This window comes from Schistocerca nitens, chromosome 6 (genome assembly GCF_023898315.1).
Source record: "Schistocerca nitens isolate TAMUIC-IGC-003100 chromosome 6, iqSchNite1.1, whole genome shotgun sequence".
Taxonomy (NCBI): Eukaryota; Metazoa; Arthropoda; class Insecta; order Orthoptera; family Acrididae; genus Schistocerca; species Schistocerca nitens.
The window spans coordinates 35,168,355-35,181,248 of record NC_064619.1 but is presented as its reverse complement, the minus strand read 5'-3'; the positions used below and the strand labels follow the sequence as shown (position 1 = coordinate 35,181,248).

At 47.2% G+C, this 12,894-nt stretch overlaps 1 protein-coding gene across 1 annotated transcript in view; it reads left to right on the top strand.

The window, feature by feature from the left end:
* The window catches only part of LOC126262661 (neuronal acetylcholine receptor subunit alpha-10-like), a 243,878-nt gene extending 233,186 nt beyond the window's left edge, over positions 1-10,692 (top strand). Inside the window, exon 9 of the mRNA XM_049959431.1 lies at positions 10,409-10,692. Coding sequence (XP_049815388.1) covers positions 10,409-10,543 — 135 coding nt within the window. The 3' untranslated portion in view covers positions 10,544-10,692. The remainder of the gene's footprint in view (positions 1-10,408) is intronic.
* The last annotated feature ends 2,202 nt before the right edge of the window (positions 10,693-12,894 follow it).

The window sequence follows — 12,894 nt, the reverse complement described above, 5'->3', positions numbered from 1 at the left end:
TGTCGGCACTAGTACAGTGTATATCCACCTTTCGCAGCAATGCAGGCTGCTATTCTCCCATGGAGACGATCGCAGAGATGCTGGATGTAGTCCTGTGGAACGGCTTGCCATGCCATTTCCACCTCGCGCCTCAGTTGGACCAGCGTTCGTGCTGGACGTGCAGACCGCGTGAGACGACGCTTCATCCAGTCCCAAACATGCTCAATGGGGGACAGATCCGGAGATCTTGCTGGCCAGGGTAGTTGACTTACACCTTCTAGAGCACGTTGGGTGGCACGGGATACATGCGGACGTGCATTGTCCTGTTGGAACAGCAAGTTCCCTTGCCGGTCTAGGAATGGTAGAACGATGGGTTCGATGACGGTTTGGATGTACCGTGCACTATTCAGTGTGCCCTCGACGATCACCAGTGGTGTACGGCCAGTGTAGGAGATCGCTCCCCACACCATGATGCCGGGTGTTGGCCCTGTGTGCCTCGGTCGTATGCAGTCCTGATTGTGGCGCTCACCTGCACGGCGCCAAACACGCATACGACCATCATTGGCACCAAGGCAGAAGCGACTCTCATCGCTGAAGACGACACGTCTCCATTCGTCCCTCCATTCACGCCTGTCGCGACACCACTGGAGGCGGGCTGCACGATGTTGGGGCGTGAGCGGAAGACGGCGTAACGGTGTGGGGGACCGTAGCCCAGCTTCATGGAGACGGTTGCGAATGGTCCTCGCCGATACCCCAGGAGCAACAGTGTCCCTAATTTGCTGGGAAGTGGCGGTGCGGTCCCCTACGGCACTGCGTAGGATCCTACGGTCTTGGCGTGTATCCGTGCGTCGCTGCGGTCCGGTCCCAGGTCGACGGGCACGTGCACCTTCCGCCGACCACTGGCGACAACATCGATGTACTGTGGAGACCTCACGCCCCACGTGTTGAGCAATTCGGCGGTACGTCCACCCGGCCTCCCGCATGCCCACTATACGCCCTCGCTCAAAGTCCGTCAACTGCACATACGGTTCAGGTCGACGCTGTCGCGGCATGCTACCAGTGTTAAAGACTGCGATGGAGCTCCGTGTGCCACGGCAAACTGGCTGACACTGACGGCGGCGGTGCACAAATGCTGCGCAGCTAGCGCCATTCGACGGCCAACACCGCGGTTCCTGGTGTGTCCGCTGTGCCGTGCGTGTGATCATTGCTTGTACAGCCCTCTCGCAGTGTCCGGAGCAAGTATGGTGGGTCTGACACACCGGTGTCAATGTGTTCTTTTTTGCATTTCCAGGAGTGTAGATCAGGAACAGCAGAGGTCCCAGGACGCTCCCCTGGGGAACACCTGATATCACTTCACTTCATCTAGTGGTCAACACCGCATTACTTAAGGGTGTCCGGATACTTTCGATCAGGTAGTGTACAGAGTGCCCATAAATTTTAGGCTCGAAATCATGCACGTCGTAGAGAAAGTCAAACTGATTTTTTCCGATGAGGAACTAATGATCAAAAATGAATATTTACTTGTTTATTGGTATAAGAACACATCGCAATTCTTCAAACTGGCGACTGTCAGTCTAGACATGTACTTAAAAACGTAATTATTTGTATAAGGGAACTCTGTGACATCATTTGGCCAATATCGCGTATGATAGGAGTGTAGCTGCTACTCTTGAACAACTATTAAAGAATCGTCTCCTACACAACCCAAATAAAACCCTTAAATTATACTGCGCCAACAATTATTCAGCGAAATACTCAACGTACCTTGGAAAATCCAGTGGTAATAAATTTGTTCTCAAGAGGATGACACGTTTCCAAAACTAATTACCGGGCATCCGTTCGGTACTACATCCTGCTGCAGCATGCATTAAATCCACGTCTGCAAATTTCTGCAAAGAACAATGCTCCATCTTGGGCCGCCAATTATGAATTATCGTGGTTGTCCTTACCATGGACACTCATACAATTGTTTTCATGTGGCAGGCAGTTGCTTGTCGTGATACACATGTAGTCTGCAAGCATATGTCTCAGACGCACTGCTCGTTCAAAACATCATATCCGATGAAAATCATACCATTGGTTCCTGATCTCAAAATATTCGGCGCTGGATCCTCTACTCTCCGTATTACAGTGATAGACTGTAAAAGTACATCTTCTGCGACATGCCAAGGCAACTGATAAAATAAATGAACGACGTTCCTAAACACCAAGGCGTAGAAATTAAGCTGCATACTGACAATAAAGCAATTTCCTTTCCAGTCAGGCATTTAATTCCGTGGCCATGATTCGACAATGGTACCTGAGGAGAATTATTCAGTAGCGCAACTTTGCGGAAAATGAAATTAAAGCGAAAAATGTCGGAGTACCGTGTTCACTTAAAAAGGACACATAATCTGGCATACCAAATCACCATAGTTAACATGTCTATTTCCGCAATGGACTAGGATACATCATTCAACCACGTATAGTGTCTGGGCGAATGATACCATCCTTCTTTATTTTGTGCTGTTGTCTTAATTTCTTGATAGTTTTTACATTTCGTTCCGTTAAGTACATCTTCAACTATTTTCTTTGTTGACATCTTGTTTTTCTTTCCCAACTTGTCGTATCTAAATAAATTTCCAGATGTTTCTCTTTCCTTTTTTAAATATTTTTATGAGGTTTATTCCTCATTCTAACTTTCAAAACATTTTAATTGGGTTTGCTTTCTGTCCTGACAGACCTTTTTTAGCCTCCTCCAAAGCCATGTTTCCAGACTTCTCAGTCACACGGGAGTACACTCCCGGTGGATTTCTTAACAAACTGTGTTTCTTTCTGTTCTACTCGAAATCATTTCTTCATTAATAATTTCTTTAGTTTTTGATAGTGTACTTCGTGCTGTATTTTCTTTTCTGACTTTGAAATAACAGTTGCTGTTTCTGTAATTAAGGTGTCTAAATAATACAGTTTATGATCTTTCCTGTTGCTTTGTGTTTTAATAGTATGTGTTCTTTTCAGACTGTCATAATTGTGGATTTTTACTATTATCTGAAATTCAAAAATTTTCAAAATACGGTAGTTGCAAATATAGAAACCTTATTCTGCATACAGTTTTCACCATCACCTACTATAGCAACATTGTCTGCAAACATAATGCAGTGAGTGAGAGTTCAGTTCACCTTAACTGTAGATGTTTTGACTTTGTGATCATCATATCTTTTTCACGAAATTTTTAAGCAGATATAACGACAATGAGCAAAGTAGTACTGCTACATTTCTCATTTTAGATTTACGTTGTCCTCCGTTAATCGTTTTCTCACCCTTCAAATTTTGTATTTTTGGATATTGTTCTTCTATCTTTCAAATCTGTATGTGTATTTTCCAGGCTCGTAAAGAGTTTCTTCCAGATAATGATGTCAAATAACTTACTAAATTCATAAAGACCATGTCAGCACCCCTGTTTAATTCTAACCATGGCTGTAACCGGATTGTGAGAGCTATACGCCTTTTCCTGCCTCTATTTTTTATGTAAGATTAGACGGGTGCTCAAGTTCTATTTCTATTTAGAATTTTATTATAATTTTTAAGTACGTATACAAATGTTTTATCTGGAAACCAAATTAGGCCGATATTGCGCTATTTCGAGATATGACTTTTCATTCTCGTGTTGAACGTAAACAGAGGACAGCACCCGCATGCTCCTGGCCTCATTGCCTTTCTTTCACAGAAGCTGAACAATGGTAGCCAAAGAGTGCTAACTAGGAAGTGAAAGAAGGGTGCCGAAGACTTGTCCACCCAAATGTCCCAGCTCTCAGCCTGGCAAACGAATCTGCTCCAGTCCGGAATCCCTGAACCATTACACCAACAACCTGAAAACAGCTTTCACATCCCGCAACTACCCTCCCGACCTGGTACAGAAGCAAATAACCAGAGCCACTTCCTCATCCCCTCAAACCCAGAACCTCCCACAGAAGAACCCCAAAAGTGCTCTACTTGTGACAGGATACTTTCCGGGACTGGATCAGACTCTGAATGTGGCTCTCCAGGAGGGATACGACTTCCTCAAATCCTGCCCTGAAATGAGATCCATCCGTCATGAAATCCTCCCCACTCCACCAAGAGTGTCTTTCCGCCGTCCACCTAACCTTCGTAACCTCTTAGTTCATCCCTATGAAATCCCCAAACCACTTTCCCTACCCTCTGGCTCCTACCCCTGTAACCGTCCCCGGTGTAAAACCTGTCCCATGCACCCTCCCACCACCACCTACTCCAGTCTTGTAACCCGGAAGGTGTACACGATCAACGGCAGAGCCACGTGTGAAAGCACCCACGTGATTTACCAACTGACCTGCCTACACTGTGAAGCTTTCTATGTGGGAATGACCAGCAACAAACTGTCCATTCGCATGAATGGACACAGGCAGACAGCGTTTGTTGGTAATGAGGATCACCCTGTGGCTACACATGCCTTGGTGCACGGCCGGCACATCTTGGCACAGTGTTACACTGTCCGGGTTATCTGGATACTTCCCACTAACACCAACCTGTCAGAACTCCAGCGATGGGAACTTGCCCTTCAGTATATCCTCTCTTCTCGTTATCCGCCAGGCCTCAACCTCCGCTAATTTCAGTTTGCCGCCGTTCATACCTCACCTGTCATTCAACAACTTCTTTGCCTCTGTACTTCCGCCTCGACTGACATCTCTGCCCAAACTCTTTGCGTTTACAAATGTCTGCTTGTGACTGTGTATGTGCGGATGGATGTGTGTGTGTATGCGAGTGTATACCTGTCTTTTTTTCCCCCTAAGGTAAGTCTTTCCGCTCCCGGGATTGGAATGACTCCTTACCCTCTCCCTTAAAACCCACATCCTTTCGTCTTTCCCTCTCCTTCCCTCTTTCCTGATGAAGCAACCGTTGGTTGCGAAAGCTTGAATTTTGTGTGTATGTTTGTGTGTCTATCAACCTGCCAGCGCTTTCGTTTGGTAAGTCGCATCATATATATATATATATATATATATATATATATATATATATATAGGGTGAGTCACCTAACATTACCGCTGGATATATTTCGTAAACCACATCAAATACTGACGAATCGATTCCACAGACCGATCGTGAGGAGAGGGACTAGCATAATTGGTTAATATAAACCATAAAAAAATGCACGGAAGTATGTTTTTTAACACAAACCTACGTTTTTTAAATGGAACCCCGTTAGTCTTGTTAGCACATCTGAACATATAAACAAATACGTAATCAGTGCCGTTTGTTGCATTGTAAAATGTTAATTACATCCGGATATATTGTAACCTAAAGTTGACGCTTGAGTACCACTCCTCCGCCGTTCGATCGTGTGTATCGGAGAGCACCGAATTACGTAGGGATCCAAAGGGAACGGTGATGGACCTTAGGGACAGAAGAGACTGGAACAGCACATTACGTCCACATGCTAACACCTTTTTATTGGTCTTTTTCACTGACGCACATGTACATTACCATGAGGGGTGAGGTACACGTACACACGTGGTTTCCGTTTTCAATTACGGAGTGGAATAGAGTGTGTCCCGACATGTCAGGCCAATAGATGTTCAGTGTGGTGGCCATCATTTGCTGCACACAATTGCAATCTCTGGCGTAATGAATGTCGTACACGCCGCAGTACATCTGGTGTAATGTCCCCGCAGGCTGCCACAATACGTTGTTTCATATCCTCTGGGGTTGTAGGCACATCACGGTACACATTCTCCTTTAACGTACCCCACAGAAAGAAGTCCAGAGGTGTAAGATCAGGAGAACGGGCTGGCCAATTCGTGCGTCCTCCACGTCCTATGAAACGCCCGTCGAACATCCTGTCAATTGTCAGCCTAGTGTTAATTGGGGAATGTGCAGGTGCACCATCAGGCTGATACCACATACGTCGACGCGTTTCCAGTGGGACATTTTCGACCAACGTTGGCAGATCATTCTGTAGAAACGCGATGTATGTTGCAGCTGTTTGGGCCCCTGCAATGAAGTGAGGACCAATGAGGTGGTCGCCAATGATTCCGCACCATACGTTTACAGTCCACGGTCGCTGTCGCTCTACCTGTCTGAGCCAGCGAGGATTGTCCACGGACCAATAATGCATGTTCCGTAGATTCACTGCCCCGTGGTTTGTGAAATCCGCTTCATCGGTAAACAGGTAGAACTGCAACGCATTCTCTGTTAATGCCCATTGACAGAATTGCACTCGATGATTAAAGTCATCACCATGTCATTGCTGATGTAGTGACACATGAAACGGGTGAAAGCGGTGACGATGCAGTATGCGCATGACACTACTTTGACTCAGTCCACCGGCTCTCGCAATGTCCCGTGTACTCATGTGTGGGTTCATGACAAACAGCAGCTAACACACCAACTGCATCCGCTTCTCCTGTGACGGGCCTGTTACGGACCCGTTTGCTTGCTACGACCATACCTGTTGCATACAGTTGGCGGTAGATGTTTTGCAATGTGCGGCACGTTGGATGCTCTCTGTCCGGGTACCGTTCTGCATACACCCTGCAGGCTTCAGCTGCATTTCGTCGACACTCGCCATAGATGAGTATCATCTCCGCCTTTTCAGAGTTCGAATACACCAAGGTCACAGTTCCTACAACACTACACTATCACAGACGTCTGGTAACACGGTGTGCTACAGTTGGTCTGCGTGCGGAGACGAATGCAGAATAACACAGCAGCAAGCGCTACATGCGGTCACTGCGACAGCTAGATCAAACCACAACAGTGCACTACAGCCACACTCGTAAACACGGTCGTCATCGTAAACATGTCCCTGCAGAAGCTGCTCGCCGACCGTGGCCCGTGTTTGTTACAACACGCAACTGAACGTCGGAGGTTTCAAGCGTCAACTTAACATTTTACAATGTAACAAACGGCACTGATTACGTATTTGTTTATATGTTCAGATGTGCTAACAAAACTAACGTGGTTCCATTTTAAAAAAACGTACGTTTGTGTTAAAAAACATACTTCCGTGCATTTTTTTATGGTTTGTATTAAAGAATTACACTAGCCCCTCTCCTCACGTTCGGTCTGTGGAATCGGTTCGTCAGTATTTGATGTGGTTTACGAAATATATCCAGCGGTAACGTTAGGTGACTCACCCTGTATACACACGGTGATCAAAAAGTCAGTATAAATTTGAAAACTTAATAAACCACGGAATAATGTACATACAGAGGTAAAAATTGACACACATGCTTGAAATGACATGGGGTTTTATTAGAACAAAAAAAAAAAAAAAACACCGCATATTGCTAGACGCGTGAAAGATCTCTTGCGCGCGTCGTTTGATGATGATCGTGTGCTCAGCCGCCACTTTCGTCATGCTTGGCCTACCAGGTCCCCAGATCTCAGTCCGTGCGATTATTGGCTTTGGGGTTACCTGAAGTCCCAAGTGTATCGAGATCGACTGACATCTCTAGGGATGCTGAAATACAACATCCGACGCCAATGCCTCACCATAACTCCGGACATACTTTACAGTGCTGTTCACAACATTATTCCTGGACTGCAGCTATTTTTGAGGAATGATGGTGGACATATTGAGCATTACCTGTAAAGAACATCATCTTTGCTTTGCCTTAGTTTGTTATGCTAATCATTGCTATTCTGATCAGATGAAGCACCACCTGTCGGACATTTTTTGAACGTTTGTATTTTTTTTGGTTCTAAGAAATCCCCACGTCTTTCCAAGCATGTGTGTCAATTTGTACCTCTCCATCTGCATTATTCCGTGATTTATTCAGTTTTCAAATTTATACTGACTTTTTGATCACCCAGTATATATACACTCCTGGAAATTGAAATAAGAACACCGTGAATTCATTGTCCCAGGAAGGGGAAACTTTATTGACACATTCCTGGGGTCAGATACATCACATGATCACACTGACAGAACCACAGGCACATAGACACAGGCAACAGAGCATGCACAATGTCGGCACTAGTACAGTGTATATCCACCTTTCGCAGCAATGCAGGCTGCTATTCTCCCATGGAGACGATCGTAGAGATGCTGGATGTAGTCCTGTGGAACGGCTTGCCATGCCATTTCCACCTCGCGCCTCAGTTGGACCAGCGTTCGTGCTGGACGTGCAGACCGCGTGAGACGACGCTTCATCCAGTCCCAAACATGCTCAATGGGGGACAGATCCGGATATCTTGCTGGCCAGGGTAGTTGACTTACACCTTCTAGAGCACGTTGGGTGGCACGGGATACATGCGGACGTGCATTGTCCTGTTGGAACAGCAAGTTCCCTTGCCGGTCTAGGAATGGTAGAACGATGGGTTCGATGACGGTTTGGATGTACCGTGCACTATTCAGTGTCCCCTCGACGATCACCAGTGGTGTACGGCCAGTGTAGGAGATCGCTCCCCACACCATGATGCCGGGTGTTGGCCCTGTGTGCCTCGGTCGTATGCAGTCCTGATTGTGGCGCTCACCTGCACGGCGCCAAACACGCATACGACCATCATTGGCACCAAGGCAGAAGCGACTCTCATCGCTGAAGACGACACGTCTCCATTCGTCCCTCCATTCACGCCTGTCGCGACACCACTGGAGGCGGGCTGCACGATGTTGGGGCGTGAGCGGAAGACGGCGTAACGGTGTGGGGGACCGTAGCCCAGCTTCATGGAGACGGTTGCGAATGGTCCTCGCCGATACCCCAGGAGCAACAGTGTCCCTAATTTGCTGGGAAGTGGCGGTGCGGTCCCCTACGGCACTGCGTAGGATCCTACGGTCTTGGCGTGCATCCGTGCGTCGCTGCGGTCCGGTCCCAGGTCGACGGGCACGTGCACCTTCCGCCGACCACTGGCGACAACATCGATGTACTGTGGAGACCTCACGCCCCACGTGTTGAGCAATTCGGCGGTACGTCCACCCGGCCTCCCGCATGCCCACTATACGCCCTCGCTCAAAGTCCGTCAACTGCACATACGGTTCAGGTCGACGCTGTCGCGGCATGCTACCAGTGTTAAAGACTGCGATGGAGCTCCGTATGCCACGGCAAACTGGCTGACACTGACGGCGGCGGTGCACAAATGCTGCGCAGCTAGCGCCATTCGACGGCCAACACCGCGGTTCCTGGTGTGTCCGCTGTGCCGTGCGTGTGATCATTGCTTGTACAGCCCTCTCGCAGTGTCCGGAGCAAGTATGGTGGGTCTGACACACCGGTGTCAATGTATTCTTTTTTCAATTTCCAGGAGTATATATATATATATATATATATATATATATATATATATATTCCTTACTGTCATTTCTTGTTAACAATATTAGCTTATTCCCAAGAATAAGCGGCTTTCACTCGGCTAATACTTGGCGGAAATCAAACCTGCATTTGGATCGGACTTCCTTGACTCTTGTGCGGAAAGGTGTGTAGTATACTGCTGCATCCATTTTCAATAAACTACCACTAGAATTCAAAAACCTTAGCAGTAATCCACGCGCTTTCCAATCGAAACTGAAGAGTTTCCTCGTGGGTCACTCCTTCTATTCAGTCGAAGAGTTCCTTGAAAAATTAAGCTGATTCGTGTTGTATTGTTGATTGCTTAAACTTATGGACTGACTTTTTTCGGGTTCATAAACATTTATTTTTATCTGTTATTACTTTTATGTCGTAATTTCACGTACTGACACGTTCCGTGACCTTGGAGATTTGCTCCTCAATTTGGTCCTACGGAACTTGATGTGTAAATAAATAAAATAAATATTGTTGACACTGTGCTGGTTGCTCATGAGTGTGAGTGTGACTCCCACACCTGGGAGACTGTCCAGCTGGATTAGCTTTAGAATTGAAACTTCCTGGCAGATTAAAACTGTGTGCTGGACCGAGAATCGAACTCGGGACCTTTGCCTTTCGCGGGCAAGTGCTCTACCAACTGAGCTACCCAAGCACGACTCACGCCCCGTCCTAACAGCTTTACTTATGCCAGTACCTCGTCTCCTACCTTCCAAACTTTACAGAAGCTCTCCTGCGAACCTTGGAGAACTAGCACTCCTGAAAGAAAGGATATTGCGGAGACATGGCTTAGCCACAGCCTGGGGGATGTTTCCAGAATGAGATTTTCACTCTGCAGCGGAGTGTGCGCTGATATGAAACTTCCTGGCAGATTAAAACTGTGTGCCGGACCGAGACTCGGACTCGGGTCCTTTACAGAAGCTGCAGGTTTCGCAGAAGATCTGTTAAGTTTGGAAGGTAGGAGACGAGATACTGGCAGAAGTGAAGCAGTGAGGACGGGGCGTGAGTCGTGCTTGGGTAGCTCAGTTGGTAGAGCACTTGCTCGTGAAAGGCAAAGGTCCCGAGTTCGAGTCTCGGTCCGGCACACAGTTTTAATCTGCCAGGAAGTTTCACCTGTAGAATTGTTCGGAATGTAACGACCGCCACTGCTTCTGCAGGTGTCGGAGTCGCCGTCGCCGCCCGGCACACCCGCGGCGGACTTCTGGCTGCGCTGGACGGGCGCCGTCGACGTCTGCGTCCTCGCCGTCTCGGTGGTGGCCTACGTCATCGTGCTGGCCAGGTTCCTGCCCTGACGAGCGGCCAGGCAGGCGCCTCCCCTGCATCCCCGAGGCGGGACTGCTTCACCGTGGCACCAGCGGCCACCTGTTCCTCAGCCCACGGCACGGCCGCTCAGCAGCAAGACCTAACACTGCCTCATTGTATACTTCTACCTCAAGTAAAATTTGAGTACAAAACTAAACACAAGTGTTTTATTTTATCTGGCCAACCACGGAACAATAATTGGACAAAAACACTACCTGTTAAAAAGGTGAAGCATTCAGAAGTCATAGTCGGGCGCCAATGTTACGTCGTAAATATACACATCACCATCGGATACGCAAATGATTAGTCGTAATCTTCTGTGACAGGTAGAGCGGTTACCAGAGTGCGTTGGTGTTGTTCCTGTTCAGTGTCTACATCTACATCTACATCCATACTCCGCAAAGCACCTGACAGTGTGTGGCGCAGGGTACCTTGAGTACCTCTATCGGTTCTCCCTTCTATTCCAGTCTCGTATTGTTCGTGGGAAGAAGGATTGTCGGTATGCCTCTGTGTGGGCTCTAATCTCTTTGATTTTATCCTCTTGGTCTCTTCCCGAGATATACGTAGGAGGGAGCAATATACTGCTTGACTCATCGGTGAAGGTATGTTCTCGAAACTTTAACAAAAGCCCGTACCGAGCTACTCAGCGTCTCTCCTGCAGAGTCTTCCACTGGAGTTTATCATCTCCGTAACGTTTTCTCGATTGCTAAATGATCCTGTAACGAAGCGCGCTGCTCTCCGTTGGATCTTCTTTATTTCTTCTATCAACCCTATCTGGTACGGATCCCACACTGCTGAGCAGTATTCAAGCAGCGGGCGAACAAGCGTACTGTTTTCGGATTGCATTTCCTTAGGATTCTTCCAATGAATGTCAGTCTGGCATCTGCTTTACCGACGATCAACTTTATATGATCATTCCATTTTAAATCACTCCTAATGCGTACTCCCAGATAATTTACGGAATTAACTGCTTCCAGTTGCTGACCTGCTATATTGTAGCTAAATGATAAGGCATCTTTCTTTCTATGTATTCGCAGCACGTTACACTTTACGGAATTAACTGCTTCCAGTTGCTGACCTGCTATATTGTAGCTAAATGATAAGGCATCTTTCTTTCTATGTATTCGCAGCACGTTACACTTGTCTACATTGAGATTCAATTGCCATTCCCTGCACCATGCGTCAATTCGCTGCAGATCCTCCTGCATTTCAGTACAATTTTCCAATGGTACAATCTCTCGATATACCACAGCTTCATCCGCAAAAAGCCTCAGTAGACTTCCGATGTCATCCACAAGGTCATTTATGTATATTGTAAGTAGCAGCAGTCCTACGACACTCCCCTGCGGCACACCTGAAATCACTCTTACTTCGGAAGACTTCTCTCCATTGAGAATGACATGCTGCGTTCTGTTATCTAGGAACTCTTCAATCCAATCACACAATTGGCCTGATAGTCCATATGCTCTTACTTTGTTCATTAAACGACTGTGAGGAACTGTATCGAACGCCTTGCGGAAGTCAAGAAACACGGTATCTACCTGTGAACCCGTGTCTATGGCCCTCTGAGTCTCGTGGACGAATAGTGTCGTTACCAGGTCAGCTAGGATAAACGATGGGTGTGAACAGAGATGTAGTCATCACTATGAAAGACACCCGTGTGAGACAGCGTTATCAGCATCTAACTGAATCTGAAAGCTGCTGCACTGTGGGTCTCCGTTTGGTCGGCTCATCGAATTATGTAGTATCTAGACTTGTGGGGCACCCTCATGCGACAGTGACCAGATGTTGCGCTGCATGGGAACGTGATGGGAGGGATGCTCGTCATCACCGTTCCCATCAACTATGTTTAACCACTACAACGGAACCTCATCGCATTGTCCTTCGCATCTGCGCCTGCGGTGGAAGCTTGGCAGAGGTCACATTTTCAATGTTTTGGAGAGACAATACCGTGTTACTCCTGACATCATGGTGTTGGAAGTCATAAGTATGACTCGATGTTACGGCTGGTAGCGATTGAGGGAACTCTGACGAGAGAACGGTAGGTCACCGTCGTCCTGCGTTTTCATGTGTTACCTCTCATGTGACAGTATCACGGTACCATTTTTCAACTGGACAAAGCTCGTCCTCAGATGTCACGTGTCTCTATGCACTCTCTGCAAGATTTTGTGGTACCCTCGTGGCCAGCGAGATCCCCAGAAATGTCTTCGACAGAACATGTATGACACCAGTTCGGATGCCAACTCTGTCCAACTTCCAGTATCCAGAATATCAAGGACGATGTACAAAAGTTGTGGCCAGCTGACTTCTGGAGAGGATCAACGGCTTCATATCACCCGTC